This window comes from Abramis brama, assembly GCF_963993115.1.
Source record: "Abramis brama genome assembly, chromosome: 17".
Classification (NCBI taxonomy): Eukaryota; Metazoa; Chordata; class Actinopteri; order Cypriniformes; family Leuciscidae; genus Abramis; species Abramis brama.
Genome location: NC_139979.1, coordinates 4,733,860 through 4,756,945, shown reverse-complemented (window position 1 = coordinate 4,756,945; position 23,086 = coordinate 4,733,860). Strand labels below are relative to the sequence as shown.

Sequence of the window (23,086 nt, the reverse complement as noted above, 5' to 3'; positions counted from 1 at the left end):
TCATGTTCAATTAAACAAGTCATGGCGTGTCCCCATTGAGTACAACATCTTTGTTTGCGTTTCACAGAAGAACTAAAATAAAATGGGTTTGTACGCAAGGCTGAGCAAATGGCGACAAAATGTTAACTTTTGAATGACGTACTGCTATAAAAACACATCCTTTGCCGATTGCAACCGTTTCAGAGAACCAGTTCCACAAACAAAGACTCTTTGCCTTTTCAAATGTCTCATCTTTTCTTAGCTGTCATTGTGTTTATTGATCTGTGTTATCGTTGCACACTGAGCTTCAAATGTTTCCCTTGTCTGCTCTTGTTCAGTAAATTCCCCTGTTGTGGTGTGCTGTCTGTCAGCAGTGCAGGATTTTAATGAAGGCCTTGCGGAACTCGATGTTGAAGGTGGTGTAGATGACGGGGTTGACAGCGCTGTTGAGGTAACCCAGCCATGTGACAGCGCTGTAGAGCGACGGAGAGATGCAGCAGCTGCCGCAGTGAGCTTTCAGCACGTGTGTGAGGAAGAAGGGAAGCCAGCATATGATGAAGACACCTGCAGAAAACACAAACATCAAGGAGAGAAAACTACTTCAACAACTTCTGCATTTGTAAGCTGCCCTGGTTAAAAAAAAATCACCTAGTTCAACCTCTCCTTTTAAAGGGGCAGCGTGTGAGAATTTTCTTGTATTGATCGCTTTTTGTATTGGAAATGCGTGAACAGCTTTCAACAAAACTTGCCTGTTTTTTCTTACAAAAAAAAGCCTGTAGACCGACTTTAATGTGAAAGATTCGGGCCGGTTTCACTTGGAAAATCAAAAGGATTTCACACGTTTTCACACACTCCCGAGAGCCTCTCTTCCATTCTATGCAACATGAAATGATTGCTTATACAATATTCATTTCAGGATAATGCTGAAAGAGCTATTCTATACTGTAATGTCAATGTGTTATGCAAAGAAAAAGGACTGATTCAAACTATAGTCTAACATAGCCAGATCTATATAGTCTCAAATATATTTTATAATTAAACTATCATAACAGTGTAATTTTAATGACCTCTTCTATCGACATGATGCCGGTGAATATGATACCTTTTCAATATGATACCTTTTCATCAAAACGTATAAAATTTGTTACAAATTACCAAGAGATGGTGTTGGAATAACGTGGCTTTCTTTTAAAACTGTTTTTTTTTATTTTTACGATGGTGTCAGTTGTGTGTTGTGGTTTGCTGCGTATCACTGCGGTTTATAGTTGAGACAAATTTCCTTGGAAAAGGACAATAAAGTTTAACTTTGACTATAGTACATTTCACATGTAATTACAAAGAAGCAGCAAGTAAAACACTGAATTAAATTTTTATTGTAAAACATACTCCAAAAAAAAAATGATTTTTTTTATTATGTGGACTGAAAAAAAATTGTGTTGGATTTACTTCTAAACAATTTTCACTTAAAAATTGCTAGTAAATTTCACAAATAATAAAAAGAAACGGCAAGTAACACATTTAATTAAATGTGAAATTTTGAAGTAGAAATACTGAAATAGTTTTTTTTTTTACATTCTCCATTAATCTTTGTTTGATTTACGACTTTAAAAAACATTTGTTTTACAGTGTAGGAGTGAAAAGGTGCCTATAAAAAATACTGCACATATTCACCGTTCATCTGAAGTCTAATAATAAATGTGTACGTGATAAAGTGCTGAAATACTGACTATCAGCACTCTTTGAGTACCTCTCGTCCAATCAAATTAGAGGACTGTGAAATAATGAATATTTATTATGTCAAAAGTGCTGCTGCTTAAATGTCAAGCCTAAAAGAACAAAGAGACCTAAAATCACTTAGTTCACCAGCACTTATGTTCACCAGCATGTGCAGCAACTACAAACCAGCCGGAAACGCTTCTCGACTCCAAATGGAGTCCGTAGAAAGATGCTTTAATCGGAGAATAAGAAGCCAGTTTTCTTTGCCAACATAAGATATTTCAATGTGGACACTTGAAAGTGGACTCAAATCAGGGTTATTATCATTAACTAAAATATAAACTAGTAAAACTTTTAAGTTAACTGAAATAAAGCTGAAATAAAATAACATATAAATATTAGATGAAAAAACTTAAGATTAATGTAATCTAGAAATTTAGAGTTGAAGATGGAAATATACTGGAAGTATAAACTGACCTAAAATAATAAATAATTGATAGTGATACCTAAATAGTGACATTAAAAAACAAAACAAAGAAAATAACAAAAGCACATAAAAAACTGAACAATTAAAGCTAATTCTAAATATTAATTAAAACTATATAATACTTAAATAACAATGACTTAAATCACATTTTGCCACTTTTGCTGTGATATGGTTTCAGACAGGAAAAAAAAAAACTCAGCCTAAATGATTTATTATTGTTCAAAAGAAATTTCTTCACTCAGTCGTTAAACTCACAAGTCTTTTTTTTATTTATAGAAAACTGCAGGAAGATCTTCAAATCTCTGGTGTAGTTGACGATTTTAAACTTGCTCCTCACTCTTAATCTGCTGTCAATGTCTTTTCAGCCCCAAAAAAACCCTGGTTAGATTCTCAACTTAGAGATTACTCAAAAGTGAAGCGCACAGCAAACGTGGACTACATATTTATTTAGTTCAACTCTTTTTGAGCTTAGATCTGGACTCAAATGGCAGTAATTCATGAATGCTTTGGAATAAGGATGGCCTCTTTTTTTAAAGACACTGAGCAGATTTTAAAAAATGTAAGTGTAAAAAAGTTGCAAATGTAATAAACAAAACCTTTTAAATTTTATACAAAATGTATATTTTACTAAATAATTTGGACTCTAGAAAATCAATGCCAAATGTCAAACCAAGTTGTGTACAAAATGTGAAACTAATAATAAAAAAACGAGCCCAATATATCATTTCCATGGTTATTAAAGTTTTTTTTTTTAATTTTGAGTTAAGCTCTTGAAATATACCTAACTTATGACGATTGCTAAAATGTGTGATAGGGGAAAAGGCAATAAAAAAACGTGCCAAGTGTCCTGCTACCAGGACAGTCACCAGGTTCATAGTTTTTATTGTGATTTATTTTAACCTCTCACCTAAAACGATGGCGAGCATCTGTGTCGCCTTTCTCTCTTTCTGCTGTGACAGTCTTCCTCTCACTCTCTCCTTCGCCACAGCTCCTTTCTCTCTGTCTGCGTTTCTCTCCCTCCATCCGTGGGGGCCGTTCACGCTTTCCTGCAGGGTTGCCCTGCGCAGGCCGGGGACCGAGAGCGTGGAGCAGGGCCGCGTGGGACGCGTGGGACGCGCGGGACTGGAGATTTTAGCATGTCCAGGCTGCTGCGATTGCTGTGGAGGCTGCTCTCTGTCCTGACTCAGAAAACACATGGGTTCCACGTCCAGAGGATGAACCACGGCCTCTTTCACCAGCGTCTGTCACAGAGAACATGATTCACGCTTAGGAAGTGACTGAATGTGACAGGGACAGTGTGAATAGCTGTAGTGTTTTACCACTTTCTTGCGTTGCGGAGCGGCTGGAGGAGGCTTTAATATTAAAGTGCACAATTTCACATCTTCAGGATGAGTACACTTATTCTGACAAACAAAAAGAGAGAGAAAACAATGAACTGACATGGCATTCTCAGTGCAATGTGATGAAAATTGCTGAAATTTCAGTCAAATTTTTTTTTGCTAGACCAAAAGATGTATGCAAATATTGAAGGACTGCTAAGGCTTAGTAAAATTCTAGTGAAAGGATACTCCCAGCACACCTTACGAGATCTCTGTCCGTCTCTGGGCTCTGGATGGAGACCGTGTCTGCGTGAAGGTGCGGTGCGTCTGCCCCGTCTGCGCAGGACCACGCAGATCTGCACATACACCATCACGGTCACAATGAAGGGCACGTAAAAGGAAGCAACAGAAGAGTAGACCACGAAAGCAGGGTCGGCAAAGCTGCAGTCTCTCCCTTCTTGACTGGCTGATATGAAAGACAGAAAGGACAAGAGTGAATCTCATGCAAACATGCAGTTTACATCAAAATCGAACTTCTTAAGGAATGTTAAAGAGGCCATATTATGCCCTGTTACAAAGTCTTGATTTTGTCTTTGAGCTCTACGTTCAAAATGTTCAAAAACCACCTTATTTTTCAAATATTTTATTTCAGCACCTCTTCTCTTCCCAGTCAGTAACGCTCTGTTTAGTTTCTGTCTCTATGAAGCCCCTCCTTCAGAAAAGCATAACTAATGCTTTGATTGGTCGGCTGGACCAGTGTGTTGTGATTGGTCAACCGTCTTTGGGAAATGTCACGCCTCTTACCATAACATTTCAACACATTACTAACTAACTAACTCAACCAGGCCCCGCCACTTTATTCTGCATATGCCTTGTGTGGGAATTATTTAAATGAGGATTATTGTGACATGTTTGTTCCTGGAGTTCAGAAACAGTGCGCACTGATCCAGACAATAACTCCCTTTTGAGTGGCCTTGTGCTTTGTAACTTTGAAGACATTTTTCATGCTTCAACAGCAACACTAAAAGAAAAACTGAAAATGTAAAAAAAAAGAATTAGAAGTTAAAAGAAAAAAAAGAAGTTCTCCTTAAAGAAACTTTTAGACCTTGACTCAATGGTTCTTGCTAACATAATTTCACAGCGCTCACAGTGGAAGTGTCATGTTTGATGAATGCTGCATATTTCTTTCTGTTTTTCTTTTCTGTGTTTGTATTGTTTAAGCACCTTGTGCTGGGACAATCTGTGAAGGACTCTGTGTGCAAGCGCAGATGCCACTTGAGCTGAAGAGGACCTCGCTTATTGAAATTCAGTCAGGGAGGTGTTTCGATCATCCTCCTGCTCTACGTTGTTGTCAAGGTTGGTTTGACGTGGAGCATATACGTATATGTATATGTATATGTATATGTACACAAGCACTAACTTTAAATAAAGACACAAATAGTGGATAAGTGTAGGCTTCTCAATACCGAGGAGCTGCAATCGCAACATATTAAAGGCCCACTGAACTGCCTTGAAACATGCAGCATTATTCAATGTGTTTAAGTCATTTCCACTGAAACAAGAAGACATGGCGGGCCAATAGTGCCAATAGTGTTTAGTTTATATCATAGCTTGTTTATATCACAGCTTCCGATACGTTTTCTGGTCTGCGCCGACTTGATACGCATATGATCCGCTCTGTGCTATCGTGTCTCTGGAGCCGAGCTGCGGGGGTTCACGTGACACTAACGTGAAACCAAACTTCATTAGCCCCAATAGAAGCATATTTACACTGTCTGAATCGTTCATATCCCCTATATAGTGCACTATGTGCCATTCACCATGTAGAAAATAGTAAATGTGTCAACAAGTGACTGATTTTAGCTGCAGCTTCAGCGTCTATTTATCATGTAGGGGGCGGAGCTTCAGATTCTAGAGAGCATTTGATTGGACAGAAAATCTATTGAGAAGCTGAAGTGCAGAGTGATGTCATCAAAATCATTGATCTATTGGCGGAAGTGAGAGACTGAAAGTTTTGAAGGCTTATATCTTCTAAATGCAAATTTTGTCATTGATTAGGAGCACAATAGCTTATAAATAACAGTAAGGCTAACACATTACTAAAAGCCCAAAAAAGGGGACTTTAAGCATAACTAAACTGAACTAATGGAACTAATTTGAACAACTGTTATTTTAATATCACTGATTTAGTATTATAGTTTTTAATAATAGTTTGAACTACATTTTATTTTTATATTCTCCGTTTTAGTTTTAGTAATTTTGTTGAGTGCTTGTCATTATTAGTTTTTATTAAAAAATATGTCTGTATTGTTTTTATTACGTTTTAGTTTATTTTGGTTTTAGTTATTTTAGTACTTCAGCTACAAAAATGAGACATTTTGCCTTTAATACGGTAAAAAACGAAACTATCGTTAACGTTCGTATAACAGTGAGTCAAATGCCGAGGAAGCCTCCGGAGCTGAAATCCATATATGGTAATGGACGTTTTGTTTCTGACACGAGCTGTAAGTGGTTAACCAATCACAACAGGCTGAGCCAACTGACCAATCAGAGCAGAGTAGGCTCTTTGAAAGGAGGGGTTTCGAGAGACCGGATCCTTGTTCGAAACATTTCAGACACTGTGAGAAAAGAGGTGATGTGCAATGTATATTACCAATGAAACAGAATGTAGAGCAAATGGAGACTTTTACATTGGCACACAATCTGAAAAAATGACTAACAATAAATGCATAATAATTTACAGCTCCTGTGACCCATCCTTATGATTCCCACTGAGCTAAAACGATATTTTTTAGGGATTGCCCGGAGGCTGTGTTCTTTGGAGATCTGATCTTTAGAGCTTTAACACAAAGGAAAACACACATATTGCCTGGAGTGCAGAAATGATAATTATGCACGGAGGGAAACCTCATTACAAGTGCATGAATCCAGCCAAGTCCCTTTGGATGGAAATCAGCACAAAAGGTCACTCTGCTGTTTCAACCAATGAAGTTCATGAAAACTCTGACAGTGGTCAGGCTCATAGGATGGAACTAGAGAGCTGGAGGAAGAGAAATGTTATATTAAACTCGACAGGTTTTGAGCAGAGATGACGGTTTCACTGTTTTAAAGGTGCCTTATGTAAAAATTGAGGTAAAAATATCCAAAAAATGAGCTACATGCATCAAAAGAATGAGAAGAAATAAGGGCGATGATGTCATTAAAAAAATGTCAAGTTATAGTGCTGCAGAGATATCAACCTCAATTAGCATTAGCATTAATAGCCACGGCCCGACAGGTGTCGTAATACCAGTTTCGGCCATGGGAGGCGGTATGCCGGCAACATAACCACCAGCCAAACATGCAATACACGAATAACTCGCACGACTTGTGGGCGTACTTGAACCTGATGTCAATCGTGTGGAAAGTAGCCTAGCTGCTACTGCCCACTACTACATTCAAATAAAATATGATAAAAAAGGAACAGAACCAGAGTAAACATTGGCACTGCTTTCCATCGCTGGAGACAACTAATGGACATGAAAAAAATGAGGTTTGACTTCGAACTTGCAACATTTCGTTTGGATTGGTAAGTAAGATGCTGTTAGTATTTCGTTAGAAGTTTGTTTTATATGTTTGTGTAGATTTTCAGGAAGTTATAACATAGAAATGTATCGAAGGCTGTTCGATAAACGTATATAACGTTCATAAATACAGTATTGTAATATAGTACACATAGCACAATCTCTATTGCTCTTTTTTTCTTGCCAACTACGTGACCTATATTATGTATATTAAATGGCTTTCCTGAGGTAAATCTGACATAATTGTTCTCCAGCTGTGTTATTGACCTCTTCACGATGATAAAAAACACTGATTGGTCGATATTATGTATGAGGAATACATTTTGGTAAGTTGTAGCCTAACGTTACTGTATCTTTCAGTGTTCGTGATTTTTTTACTATTAGCTAGTAGAGATGATCGGTTCACATGCGCTAGGGATCTGTCGTGTAACATTTACAAGCGCCAAAACGGTATTTAATTGACAGTATCTGAGAGCTGAGATTTTTTTATATCATAACTAACCTGCTCTGTCTAGTCTGTCGGTCTCCGTGTCCTCTTTGCTTCGCGATTTTTCTGTGCGTGAGAAAATTGATGTGTGGGGTGAGAGCGTGTGAAAAGTGTTTGCGTGTGTCTCACGGTTAATGCGTGAGAGTTGGAAGCTCTGGTTACGTTGGCGCTAGCTTGGTCAACATCAGCGAATGCTGTCTGTCAAATTAATGTAATTCAAACTAACAATAAAAATGTAATATGAACAAAACGAATATGAACATATTCACTGGTAAAGGTGAAGGGGAGTAGCTTGAAGATATTCATACTCTAGAGTAGACCAACTCACTTTCTGGAGGTATACTGCCCCCATCTGGTATGGAATGTGGAGTATGAATTTATTTATTTTTACATAAGGCACCTTTAAAAGAATTTCAGCTCTTCAAACTTACCCACATTCAAATGTTGATAAAATAGAATGCATGAAGCTAGAATAAAATGTTTTTTCTTTTTTTTCATTATTCTTTCTTTTCACATATTGCAGATATTCAGATATTCATGGGGACCATGAAACTTTTGTGAAAATTATCAAAAATGCTGGCGGTGGCTGGCAACTTTTCAAAAACGCTGGCGGGGAAAGAGTTAAACGTAAGTTATTCAACATTAAACTTTTCAAAGGCAATTTGTTTAACTGAATAAGCTGTATTTAACTGTCTTTTCTGCACTTTTTCCTCACTCATACGTACATTTAAATTTGTGCCAATATTTTTGTCAATTTTTGGGTTTTCTTGCTTGTTAATACATTTTTTCCTTTTGATTATCACTGTTGCCTGTGTTGTTACAGTAGTCACTCTGCAAATGATTTTAAATGATTTTAACCCAGCAATATAGTAATAGCTATAACTATAGTAACAATAGTTGAGCATTTAAAACTGCTAAAATGACAAATCACAAAAAAAATTGGTTGTTTTTAAGCCGTAATTTTTTAGTGAACAGTTGCTATATGTCAAAGAATTGCACGAAGATTCTCCTTTTGAGTTTCACAGAAGATCATATGAGTTTTGAGTGATTTTAAGGACATTCTTTTGATGTTGAGTGTACATATAAAAGAAAACAAAGCAAAACAATTCTATCAATACAGTTTCCTCATAAACTAGTTACAATGTCCAGGTAAGTGTTTTGTACCTGTGTTATTGAGACCAAACAGCAGCGGGCAGGAAATGGCAAATGACAGGAACCAGACGATAGCAATCATCAGCGCGACCCGTCTTCTGGAGCTGTAGCGCGTGTTGTAAAGTAATGGCATGGCCACGGCCGTGTACCTGCACATCGACACACAACACGTTTAGATGAATGTGCAACATGCTGCTGTTGAAGTGAAATGCAGACGTGTTTTCAAATTACAGGTGTACCAAATAAAATATTATGTCACATTGATGACATACAAGACAGACAGTCAGGCTATGTTCAGAAGGGAATACTAGTTCCCTTTCATTCAGTCACTCGTTCAGCCACACAAATGGGGTTTCGCTTAGAAGGTGACTGCACGCTTCCTGGGTCAGGTGATGTCCACAGCAGTGGTCCAGGAGATAAACCTATGGCTCAACCTGGCCGATATGCGAGAGTCTGAGCAAACCCGTTTCCTCGACTCTCCCATATCCCAGGCTGGCCTTTTCAGCGGCGTGATTGAGGACCTCGCCCAACAGTTCTCGGCCACCCAGAAACAGACTGAGGCCATCAAGCATATACTGTCCCAGCGGCCAGCTGCTTCCTCCACCCAACCGCCGGCACAGTTGCCTCTGTCTGTTCGCCGCCGAGGGCACCCTCCTGCGGCTCCCACCCCTCCCGCTCAGCCCCAGCAGCAGCCTCCACCTGCGCCGTGCTGAGGAGGTGGTCGCAGGAAAGCACCCCAGTCCGCTCCAGCCCCGCAGCCCGCTAAATGCCAGGCAAAGCGGCGCGCCTGAAGCGGACAGCTCAGAGATGGGCTTCAGCTCTGTAGAGGAGGTGGTAGCACTCCTTCCCCTGGTGGAGGGCCGGGGGAGAATCTTTTGTTATGTGGTTAAAGACAGAACTGACTTCCCCATCTTTGAGTCGCTTACAAGCCTCGCCACTCGTGTCCCCCTCGCCAGAACCCTGTCAGAGCAGGCCCCAGTGGAACGCACGTCCTTCCCTGGTCTCCTCTGTCAGGACGCGGCTTATGACCGTGCCCCCACACAGGGACGGTCATTCTGCCTCGCGGCCCCACCGAGGGTACGTCTGTGGTTCGCATGACCCCGCTGATTCAGTTCTTGGGAGCCTGGCTAGAGCTTCCCAACCTGTCCCGCTGGCCTGCAAGAACCATCAGGCTCAGCTATGCGATTCAGTTCGCACAATCTCCTCCCCGCTTCTGGGGAGTCCGCTACAATATGGTCGGTGGCAATGCTCCTATCATGCGTGCGGAGGTCGCTTTCTAGATGCGAAAGTTTACTTCGTCGAGACAAACTTTAAGTTGGCTTGAGAAAGCCGGACCAGAAAGTTTGAAGAAGTTTAAAATAGTTTGGAGTTTAAAGTAGTTTGAAGTTAGGGTTAGTTTAAAGTTTAAATTAGTTTGAAGTTTAAAGTAGTTTAAAGTTTAAATTAGTCTAGAGTTTAAATTAGTTTAAAGTTTAAATCAGTTTGAAGTTTAAAGTAGTTTAAAGTTTAAAGTAGTTTACAGTTAAAAAGTTGTTGGGGGTTTTCTAGTGGAAAAGTTTGAAGAAAGTTTAGTCGTCGAGGGAGCCCATGTGCCGCTACGGCAACACAGGGTTCGCATCCTGAACTATCTCTACGACTGGCTGATTCTAGCTCACTCTCCAGACCAGGTTTGCGAACACAGGGACCTAGTGCTCCGGCACCTAGCCCGCTCGGGCCTTCGGGTCAACTGGGAAAAGAACAAACTCTCCCCCGTGCAGAGGATCTCTTTTCTCGCTATGGAAATCGACTCGGTCGCCATATACGCGCAGCATACGAGCAATCGCGCGCAGTCACTGCTGACTTGCCAGAGACAATTCGAGGGCAAGAGTGTGGTTCCACTTAGTGGAAGTTCCAGTTATTTCAAAGGCTCCTGGGGCATAAGGCATCCTCAGCAGCAGCCACACTGCTTGGACTGCTTCATATGAGACCGCTTCAGCACTGGCTTCGCGATCGAGTCCCGAGATGGGCATGGCTACCTGCCGTCAGACCTTCACCCCATGGTCGAACCTCAGCTTTCTACGGGCCGAAATACCCTTAGAACGAATTTCCAGGCATATTGTTGTATCAACAGATGCCTCTGCCACGGGCTGGGGTGCCATGTGTAATGGACATGCTGCTGCAGGCTCCTGGACAGGACCCCAGCACCTCCTGCATGTCAATTGCCTCGAGTTGCTGGCAGTACGGTTCGCTCTGCACCGCTTCCGGGCGTTGATCAAGGGCCAACACATACTAGTCCGGACAGACAACGCGTTCACAGTAGCGTACATCAACTGACAAGGTGGCTCCCGCCATATGTTGCAACTCGTCCGCCATTTCCTCATATGGAGTCATAAGCGTCAGAGGTCGCTTCGTGCTATTCACGGGAGATCAAGGAGGACGAAGAGCAGGTCATTTTGGTTGCGCCTCACTGGCCCACCCTGACTTGGTGCTCCTCGCGACAGCCCCTCCCTGGCCAATTCCTCTGAGGAAGGACCTCCTTTCTCAGAGACAGGGCACCCTCTGGCACACTGTCCCGATCTATGGAACCTACACATATGGCTTCTGGACTGGACGAGGCAGGTTTGAGTACCCTACCACCTCAGGTGGTGCCTACCATCTTCCGCTAGGGCCTTGTCTACTCTACACACCTATGTGTTGAAGTGGAACCTCTTCGTCACCTGGTGTTCTTCTCGCCGAGAAGACCCTAGAAAATGCCCAATTGGGTCCGTGCTCTCCTTCCTCCAAGAAGGGTTGGAACGAAGGCTGTCTCCTTCCACCCTCAAGGTTTACATGGCCACTATCTCTGCGCCCCACGATCTCCTGGAGTCGAAAACAGTGGGTCAGCACCTGGTCATCAGGTTCCTGAGGGTAGCCAGGGGATTAAATCATCCTTGCGCTCCCCTCGTACCCTCTTGGGACCTCGCAGTGGTCTTATCTGCCCTGCAGATAGATCCCCTTTGAGCCTTTGCAATCAGTTGAGCTTAAGTTCCTGTCTATGAAGACAGTGCTCCTGTTTGCATTGACCTCCATCAAGAGGGTAGAGGACCTGCAGGAATTTTCGGTTGACTAAGCGTGCGTAGAATTCGGGCCGGCTAATTCTCACGTGATCCTGAGACCCCGGCCTGGATACGTGCCCAAGGTTCCCATCACTCCCTTTCGAGATCAGGTGGTGAACCTGCAAGCGCTGCCCTTGGAGGAGGCAGACCCAGCCTTGGCACTGCTCTGTCCAGTACGTGTTCCCCCCCTTGGGCGACCCCCACATGTGTATTTCCACTGTAAGCCTCTCTGAGCGTGCATCTTTCCCTTGGCAAGCCACCTTGCCACCCCTGGGGTTGAAAGATTCCACCCTGCAGCCACAGCGCTTCAATCAATATGATGAATCCTCTATTGCATTTGTCAATCTATACACATCAATAACATGAAGGAAACAAACAGAGGCCATTTATCCTGGAGTGGAGGGCATTTCATTTTAAGTCAGGTTATTTGAGAAAATAAAACCCAAGACAAAATAACGACCAGAGAATATCTTTAAAAGTCTGCCGAACACTTTATAGAAATGTCTTTTAACTACAACACAAAGCAGATTCATATATTGAAAATTTGAAGGTGTCTGTTCTAAAGGTTGTGCACCACATGAAAGACAGTCTTTCAGACACTAATTTAAAGTAAGAAGTATTTAAAGTAAGTTGAGTAAGAATAGCACCACTGTCCTCTCATTTAAGCCTTTTCATGCTGTGATTAGTCAAAACTTAAACCGCTTCTGAATATACTGTATGTAATGGTTGAAATTGAAAATGTGGATTTGAATAAGAGGGGCAGTTTTCTTTTTACCACATTCTCAGGTACAGTAATGATGCTTTACGCTTATGTAACGGCCAAGCATCATCCACAATGCTGAGAAGTGAACCACATCTGCAGCTCGTTTCTATAGGCCTATAAGTTATTCATGCACATCGACTTTAATGTACTTCCAATTTTCCAGCACATTTCCAGAGACGGTTTAATGAGGAGCAGCATTCACTAAAATTCCCCGCAAGGGAAAAAAGTGCCTCTAACACACTGCAGGATTTATAATTCATAATCTCCTCTGCCTTGCAAGCACGTAATTGCCTGGAGTGCGTCTAAACCAAAGATAAATTCAGGTCTAGCAAAGCTCCAAACAAACGCTGAGGCAAAACAGATTAGGAAATTGTTAAAATGTTAATCAGAATCATTATTTTTTTTATTAAAATAAATAAATAAAAACAGAACAGGATTTCATTCATGCATCGCTTTGGCTGTTAGTCACTGAGTCAACTGGGATGTAAATGGGACGGTGAATGAATGGGTCACCTATCTATGCTGATGGCACATAAGTTGAGGATGCTGGCAGTGCACATCATGACGTCCAGGGTGAGCAGAATGTCACAGTGGATCCGACTGAACCTCCATTCACCCACAACCTGTACAAACACATATGTTCTCGTTAGACATCAAACATCAGTGCTTTTTGAAATATCAGCATAAAATCAGCTTATGCCACTTAGAAAGCTGGAGACCATCTGACTGACGTGTACAGTGACCAATCACGGTTTGTTTTGTTCTTATATAGGGCCCAATGATATCAGCGAAATGGAAAATGCGAATGTATCACAGTATATGTATAAACATTCTTCACTACAACTTGAAGAAATTGTGACAGAAATATATTACTATTGTACAGTAGGATGTACTTCTCAATGTAATAATTTTTTTCAAGGAATATCAAATTTTTTCTTCCATATTTTAATTTTAACAATCAACCTCTGTTGTGCAGCACTTTGTTTGCAAAAACAAATAAAAGGATTTGTTTTCTAATTTTCATTTTGTTTTCTAATTTTCATTTTGTTACATTTTAAAAGTGTAATTAAATGGTTCAAGTTTCATGCATTCATTTGCTAATACCACCATGTTTGATAATAAATTAAATCAAATCAATAAATTAAAGTTGAAACAGAATTTCTGAAATTTTTATAGGACTCTACTATTTAAAAAAATAAAAAGTTAAATTGTTTAGTTTTTCTAGAATTTAATTATTAATAGTTTTAGGAATTCAATTGATTAGACATGCTTTTTAATTATTTCAATCTAATTAAATCATGAAAAAAATTAATCAAGAAAATTTTAAACGGAAAACACAGAATTTGGGAAAGAAATAAAACTGATTTCATAGGGCATAGAAAATATAGCCTATTTTTTATTAAACTTTTATTTAAATTGTTGTTAAATTGTATAAGATTCAATTTTAGACTTGCTTTTTGATAACTAAAATGGAATCCAGAAAAATGAAGAAGAAAAAAATGGAAAATAAAATATATAAAATAGAATAGAATTTTGGAAATATTTAAACAGATTCCATAGGGCACTACTTATGTGCTTATCAGGGTTGCAACTACGTAATTACCAATTAAAATGACCAATTAGTACGTCTACTGACCTCCAGATAGACGCCCCAGGGCATCACCAGTGTGGCCAAGAGCATGTCTGACACGGCCAGTGACACAATGAGGTAATTGGTGGTGGTCTGCAGCGCTTTCTCTCGGGACACGGCCACACACACCAGCACGTTACCGAACACCACGCAAAAAATCAGCAACACCAACAACACAGCGTAGAAGTTATACGGCGGTGAGGAGGGAGATGGAGCCACGGAGCAGTTTGAATGTGGGAGAAACGAGGACAGGGATGGAGAGACGGAGGAAAACGTCATGGAGGAAAGAGCTGGAGATGAATTCGGGGTTGGGGAGGCGATGGAGAAGTTGTCTTCAGTTACGTCGAGAAGAGGCATTATGCAGCTCCTCTGGGCACCTGGGAAGACATGAAGGACGTTAAAACTATTCAAGGAATAGTTCAGCCAAAAATGACAATTGTGTCATTATTTATTCATTAAACATTTTGCAAAGCCCTTAACCGGATATTTCCCATGGGTAACTGGTTCATTACATCAACACCTCATCAATAAGCTGTTAGAGAAACACAAACATCCATTTGATCCACTTTATTAACAATATACACTGTAAGAAAAAAAATCCCTAAAAGGTACTGGAAATGTTCTGCCAAAAAGTTTATGGACATTTACTTTAACACAATCCAATGCATGATTAAAAATAGGCTACCTACAATACCTGTGAAAATTCAATATGGAAAATTCCTTTAGATCAACACAGTACATTGTGCTCTATTTTTACTTTTCTAAGAATGAACAATATTATTAAACTGGTTAATTGTAATCAACTGCATTAAAAATATTGTGTTTTCTGCTTACCATTACCGGTGATTCACGGCCCATAGAATATTATGACATTGAATCACTGGCAAACAAACGACATTCTTTTAAACTTCAACTGTTTATTTAAAGCATGAAACTTGAATGGAATTTCTGGGTTAGTTCACCCAAATATGAAAATTCTGTCGTTAATTACTAGGGGTGGAATGGATCGCAGTTGATCCGTGATCCGTATGGACCAGCTGCCCCACGGCTCACATGTGATTTGCGGATTAACTGCACTGGGTACTTAATTTAACCAAATTTAACCATCATAGAGTGAAAGTTTATAATTTGGACTTGTTTTGTCTTGCCAATTTACACATTCAAACAATTTTAAACGCAGAAAAAAAGCCAGCTTAGCTAGTTTGTGAAGTAAAGTGATTTTATTTTAGGTAGTTGTAAAATAGTGCAATATAATTGTAAATGTATAATATAATAATAAAAATTAAAATATGAATGTAGTCCTATATATATTTATGTTATATCATAATCTGCGCGACCCCGTCGTTGACTTTCTTTGATGACGTTTGCAGGGCGTTTCAAATGAGCGGTTATTGTCAGTGAAGTCCACTTCAACTGATATAAAGTTACCGTGCTCAGGGAGTAGGGGAGCAGTGAACACTGCGTATGGACCCTGTCGAATGGAACGCACCTTAGATGTGTAAAAACAAGTGGAAAGCGCGGGCGCGCCGCTGTCTCCTTTCCACAAGCGCTTGCTCTCCTGTGGCGTCTGTCGTTGCTATGCAAGTTATGCAACCATGAACTGCACTCTCCATGATGACAAGGAAGTATCAGCAAAAGATTAATTGATTTCTAGCCCTTGCATTAGCTTTACTACTAGATATATTTATGGAGATGAAAAATAATAAGGCGCCCTGTACAGCTATTCGGCCGAGCATTCAATGTTGTTACACTGCAAGCTGATCAGTTGGTTCGTTGCTGCCGCGCTCTATCACTCGCACACCATAAAGAGCAAATTGTTTTTTAATGTTTCAATTTCGTGATTAAAATGACAATTTGGAAGCGGATAATTTCTTCACAAACAGCTCATTATGACTCAATGTTAGAATGCTGCACCTACACTCGATAGTGTGAATAAGATCAGCGCAACGCAGACCACTGCATTGACAGCGTGAAACATATGATCTGTCTACGGCCAGGGCTCAGCGGAAGACAGAAAATGCCGGTCTAGCGCTGATTGAGGAATTAAATTCGATAATAAAAGACAGTTTGACATCTTTTTTCTCGCATCTGTGAATTTATTTTTTAATCATTTGTTCTGAGATGAAGCGAATATATTTGTGCGGGAATTTCTCGCACTATAAAAGCTAACCTTGCGGGAATGGTTTAAATTATGCGCAATCCCCACATTCCCGCACCGAAATTCAAGCCCTGAAATGGCAGCGGGATGTGTAACTCTAGCATATGGCGCATATGTCATATAAAGTTAGGCAAGGCCAAACAGCGTTATCCATGTTGTTGCGACTGCATCGCTAGAATAAGCTAATAGTGAAACTGATAGCGCTTTTTCATTTAATTACAATATGAGGACTGACGGTAGGCTATAAAAATCAGTGTTTCTGTGTAGGTGATGACAACCATCTTGACAGCAGCAATCAAAGCATCGCTAATTACGGTAGACCTTAATTTGAGATAGTAAATTTGTTCCTAATCAAAGGGAACACTCAACCACAGAACAGCTGGGTGAGTTTTGTATTGGTTTATTGGATACAGTAAATGAAGACTGTCAACTTCTTTTCAATAGGCTACTATTTCATCACCCAAAACACTCCCACTCTCTGCTGTATATTCATAACCAATTATTTCAAAACCAATAACCAAGCCACATAAACAATGCCATTGGCACTAGTCTACATTGCAGACATGTCTCTTAATGCACATAACTTTTCACCTTTTTGCACAATCTTGAAAAAAGTACTATTGTTGAAATTCTCAGATCAAGTAAACTTCAACGCACCCTTATCCACTACCTGCTCACGTTAGTGAACCGCACCCAAGCAAGCACACTTCGCAGTTCCTCCGGAAATGCATTTTTCTAGTTTTTAATAATGTTTGAACTTAATCAGTTAGGCTAGTAGTTTTTGATGTAGTATCAAAGAACTTCAAGTGAGCTTTAAGTAATAAATGAAAAGTAAAGTTACGTTAAGTAAAGTTTGTTCTCATGCGTTAAGTAAGTATGGTTGAGCTTCTGTTTATGTTCGCATATCAATGTTTACAACAAAACCGCTTAATTCATAAGGATTAGTTTTACGATCTCTTTATGAACTTTTTGAAGCATCACATAACTGTCAATGGAGGGACAGAAAGCTCTCAGATTTCATCCAAAAAAATCTTAATTTGTGTTCAGAAGATGAACGAAAGTCTTACGGGTTTGGAATGACATGAGGGTGAATAATTAATGACAGAATTTTCATTTTTGAGTGAACTAACCCTTTAAATTATTTTCCCAGCATGCACACACATGCACAATCAGGCCCTCGGTGCATTACAATGCAATTTTTCATTACTTTTCCAAGCACTTCAATGAAAGTGGCGCCCAACGTGGTGACTAATTGCATTGGCAGTCTGCTCTGTGGCATCAAGAGCTTTTCTCAAGGAAACAAATGTAAAGCTACAATGAGGTAAAGCCAGCACGACTGCAGTTTCATACAGAACAGTCACGCATGAGTCATGTAACAGCAGGTTTTTTATCTAATAGCCTATTGAAACTATTTAACCAAAAACACAGTTGCCTTGGAAGCACTTGATCGCATTTGAGCTATTCATACTGGTAACTATATTCTCAGAAGGCGAAGCACTGCTACTTGCTCGCAGCACCTGAGAAGCCCTGTGGTGAGGAGCAGAGAGTTCGCTCAGAGTTAGAGTAAATCACTCCACAGAAGTAGCAGTGTTTCGCCTTCTGAGAATATAGTTCCCAGTATGTATACGGTTAGAAGATGGCTGTGTCTCATGTGACCTTATTTGTACATGCTGTGACTATACAAATCACAGCATGTAAATAGGAAAATGTTGGCATTGTTTTGTCACTTATTGGGAGCAGTATGCTAGCTGGAGCCGTTTACCTCCAGTCTTTGTGCTAAGCTAGGCTAGCGGTGGGTGCGTCAGACAGAGTTACAGCACGCACGGAGATGAAAAGGGTATGTATGGACTTATCTAACTCTGGGGGATACGGTGAATAAGCTTAAGTCCCAAAAAGTCGGCGTGTTCCACGGGCAAACAACTGCATTTACAAAGCAATTTCTGCAGCTTCAAATAGCACAACACATCTTTTCAGGGTTCACTGAGACCATCATCCCAACACTAAGATGTTTCTTAGGGCAGCAGTTCATTTAAACGAATTATGCAAACGAGGTTGCAGCTGCGCGGCAGTGAAGCGGACGGTCCGACCCTGATTAAAGGGAAAGCGGCACTCGACACTCTATGCAAAAGGGAATGTATCTTAGCTTCTGTTCTCATCCTCACGCCTGTTAATCAGGAATCACTCAGGACAATACACACTAATGAGAGCTCTCGTATCTGTATTTCATTTGACCGTTGATGAATCTGTCATTACAGAGACACAAACACTGATCACTGATGAGAAAATGATGCATGTGTGATAATTAAGTATTAGCTAATGAATGTATGTACTCAAAAATTAATAGCTCTGCGTGCAGTTTGATTCTGCAGTGGAATAATCGCTTCCTAATCTAATAATCACCTCCATCTCCTAAAAATGTCTGACTGCAGCTGATGATCAGTTTTAATCGCTACGTCTCATTCCTCATGAAAACAGACCACGTTGCAATTCAAACCAGAAATAAAAAAGAAACTGAATTGGACTATTTATATATTTTTTTGCATTGTGACATTATTTTAATGACAATTAAGCACAGTGCACACTTTCTCCTAGGTCACCCCAAATTCATTTTATATTCATAAAATATTTTTTTACTGTATAGAAATCACTAGCATAATGCATACTTTACAATTTACATAAAATTGTTAATGAACTTTCGCAGAACATTACTGATACTGAGAAAAAACAAACACCCCTCACACATCTGAAATATTATGAAAAACGTACCAAAATCCTGCATGCCTGATGCAGTTCACATGACCAAAAATGGTAATGAGTAGGTAATTAGAAAATGACAATTAGGAGGAAAATGTGCATAATTGTCATAAAAATCATCTAACAATGAAACGGGATATTCAATGAGAAAGAAAATGTGTAGGTCAGGACTTGATTTGAACTAATTGATTGGATGTTGAAACGTGTCTCTGTATGACAGGCGTCAGCTGAAGTCGTTTCAGAGAGAGAGAATTTGCATGAAACATTGTGAAGACAATCATTCTCATTAAAGGGTTAGTTCACCCAAAAATGAAAATTCTGTCATTAATTACTCACCCTCATTTCGTTCCAAACCCGTAAGACTTTCGTTCATATTCAGAACACAAATGAAGATCTTTTTGATGAAATCTGAGAGCTTTCTGTCCCTCCATTGACAGCTACGCAACTACCACTTTGACGCTTCAAAAGTTCATAAAGAGATCGTAAATGAATGAGGTCATATGAATTGAGCTTTATAGAATGAACAGATTGAATTTAGGCTTTTATTCACATATAAACATTGATCAGTGAACTTAAACAGATGCTCAACCGAACCTGACACATGAGAACAACTTCATTGATTCTTGCTGAAGCTCAAACGTGCGGCGTAACACGAGAATGAACCTCATTGGTTCTTGCAAAGTTCAAACGTGCTGGGAAACATGAGAATTAGGGATGTGACGGTGAGGATATTTTCCCACCGGTTAATCATCGTGTGACAACACCGGTAATGCCGGTATCACCGGCGGGGGGCTTTAAAATCGCTAATTTAAAGGCAAACTTAAAGGACAATTCCAGTGAAAAATGAACCTAGGGGTAATTAACACATGGTTACCGAGTCGATTGTTCCCTGGGATGCGTTTTCATGAAAATCGAATGTAAAGAGTTTTATCTCTAAAAACAGATTAGCTTATAACTCAAGTCACGAACGCGTTAGATTTGACAAACGTAATTCCTATCGACCAGCTCACTTAGCACGGCGTTCGTGATTCGATTAGTCGAGACTGTTTTCCAAGATGACGCCTGCATGTCAACGCGTAATGTTCTGTCTTTATAAAGTATATTCTTATTAAACTGTCTGTACACTTATTATGCTACCGTGTTAGTGTGAGGCTATTTTGAGCCTTGTTAGTGGCATTAACTAGCGATTTACTTTTACTTACTCTGTGCCCCATATACTAGCGTTATAAGCTAATCTGTTTTTAGAGATAAAACTCTTTACATTCGATTTTCATGAAAACGCATCCCAGGGAACGATCGACTCGGTAACCATGTGTTAATTAACCCTAGGTTAATTTTTCACCGGAATTGTCCTTTAAAATGCGCACGTTTGCACGGGCATTCATAATGGTGCGGAGCAGCACTGTTTTGTTGTTGTGCCCCGAATTGCCGCTAATTTGAATGGGCTGTGCACATTTTTGTTTCGTTTTCAAATTAGCGCCAATTCGGGGCGGATTGCTTAAATGGTTAGTTCATTAGCCTATTATTCTTAATGAAAAACACAACAACAAAACCAAATATTCCGCAGTCACATTGTCAGTCAGGTCCTCACTCTCGTGATGAATGAAATCTGACTCCTGTTGCTGATCCGTGCTGCGACTCTCGTTCGGCTCACGATTTATTAAGCAGACACGTTTAATAGTGTATGTTCTCTAACTGAACTAAATGATTTTATAAATAAAAAAATCAAATCGACGGTGGGGGGTGGTGCCGCGGTGGGCAAGTGATGTAACCCGTGTTGCTTCTGAACACAAGTAACACAAACTTATCGTTGCAAGCCTAATGAGAATGAACCTGATTGGTTCTTGATGAAGCTCAAATGTGTTGCGTAACACAAGAATGAACCTCATTGGTTCTCACACGCCAAGCAAACATGCTTGAGCTTCTGTTTATCACAACTGATGTGTGAGTTGATGAATGTTAACATGTGAATATAAAAGCCTAAATTCAATTTGTTCTTCATACACGGTCGTGTCTCTTCAGGAAATTTGGACTGAACCACTCAATTCATTTGGATTAGTTTTACAAACTTTTTGAAGCATCAAAGTGGTAGTTGCGTAGCTGTCAATGGAGGGACAGAAAGCTTTCATTTTCATCAAAAAGATCTTCATTTGTGTTCTGAAGAAGAACAAAAGTCTTACGGGTTTGAAACGATGTGAGGGTGAGTAATTAATGACAGAATTTACATATTTGGGTGAACTAACCCTTTAAGACCAGGAATGTACAAGAACTCAAACAGAGTCATTTCATGTTTAACATAATGATCATAAAAACAGGCTGCAATATGAAGATCTTGACAGGTTTCATGAGATGCAAGAGTGTTTGAGCGTGGCGTTGCTCAAGGCCAGTGTGGAGCTCAGATGAATCTTTAACGGGTCAGAGATGGCCAGTAATAAGGTTTCTCATCTGCTGCAGGGGAATGTGTCACTCATTTCCAATGCCTCGACGACTTCATTAACCACCGCAGAGCTCAAATTCAGATCCATATTTTAGCACTTCTACCAGTTATTGAACAACAAAGATCTTTCATAAAGTTTAATAGATGAATGAAAATATGAATGATGTGTAGTTGTAACTATATAAACATTGACACATAATGTGCATGAAATAGTTCCTATAGAACTACAAATATAAATATATGCAAGTAGCAGATAATGCATGAACTACAGAGGTGAAATCCTGGCAGCATTAGAGTCAGTGATTGTCCACAGATGCGCCATAGTTGCATAGAAAATGAGCAGCTTTTTAAGCTCTGTTTGCATTTAATGCGCCAGGTTTTTGTTTTGCTGTTATGTGACAATTCCTCTGATCAGGGCCGCAGGGATGCGCACAAACCCATACAACTAACACCTCTACAAATGTTATTACAGCACCAGACAAGTGATCGAGAGCCAAATGAGGGAAGGGTTTTCTTTTTGCTTAATGTAAAATGAAATGTAGACATACAGTAAAGTGGGGAAAAATAATAAAATATTTAAAACTGAAAGGGTGGTCACAGCTCACAATATTTTGGATTTTTGCACTATTTTTTATGTGACTAATCAAATGTAAAATTGAGTCTCATTGATCAGATGGCTCTTCGTACAGATTTTCTTTCTTCATTGAAGGATCCTTGGAGAGATTCTCGCATTCATCTCGGTTTTCATTTAAACTTTCTTCTCAAATATGTTGTTTGTTAAAGAAAACCTTTGGATTAAATTAAAAACATTTAAAGTCTAAAGTCTCAGACTTTAGACCCAACCGTATTAGGCTGCTTTTCTGTATAACATACATTTTTTTATGAACAAGAAATAAAATAAAAAACATCGAATTTTGAATCACAGACACAAAGAAAGTATATAGAAATAATTAATTTCATGTGTAAGTGACAATATTAATTATGAGTAAAGCGACTATGAAAGACAAAATTCATGAAACATCATGATGTAACACATACCAAACTATTGTTTTCGCTAAATAATATTGTAATAAATCTATTGACTGAAATTAGCCTACAACATATGACACGTGACAACTCACCCCGATCTTTTAAACATAAAAAATATTATTGTAATATATTATAATATTTCATTATTCACTTGATACTCAACTGATACTATTACAAAAACACAACATGTTTTTAGGACAGAAATCACTCTAATTTAAGAGTTTAAATCCAACATACAAAATCCGAAGTTGAGTTACAGACCTTGTGACAACTTGCCCCGTGCTCAAAACGCGCAGAAAGAGAAAAATATGAAGAATAATGAGGTAAAGTGACTTACTGTCATTTAGCAGGAGCTTCACACGCATCTCAACAGTCCTACAATGAAACAACAGATATTAATGGAGAATCAGAATAAAGATATGATTGAGAAGCTGCAGATGAAGTAATCCTGCACATTGCAGCAGATGCACCTGATCTTCTGTTCCTCACAGGCGCGCGCCTCCTCCCGCCCAGCCAACCGCTGCTGCTGGTTATCCAT

The 23,086-nt window shown here is 39.6% G+C and overlaps 1 protein-coding gene across 1 annotated transcript; it reads right to left on the bottom strand.

Moving 5' to 3' along the window:
- Positions 1-320: 320 nt before the first annotated feature.
- Positions 321-23,086, bottom strand: drd2l (dopamine receptor D2 like; the record flags this gene model as incomplete). The annotated part of the gene is made up of 9 exons (XM_084090009.1): positions 321-543; positions 3,090-3,423; positions 3,502-3,585; positions 3,762-3,967; positions 8,716-8,852; positions 13,054-13,163; positions 14,177-14,547; positions 22,886-22,923; positions 23,019-23,086. The coding sequence occupies 9 exons, from the start codon at positions 23,084-23,086 to the stop codon at positions 347-349; spliced, it is 1,545 nt and encodes a 514-aa protein (XP_083946135.1). The 3' UTR covers positions 321-346.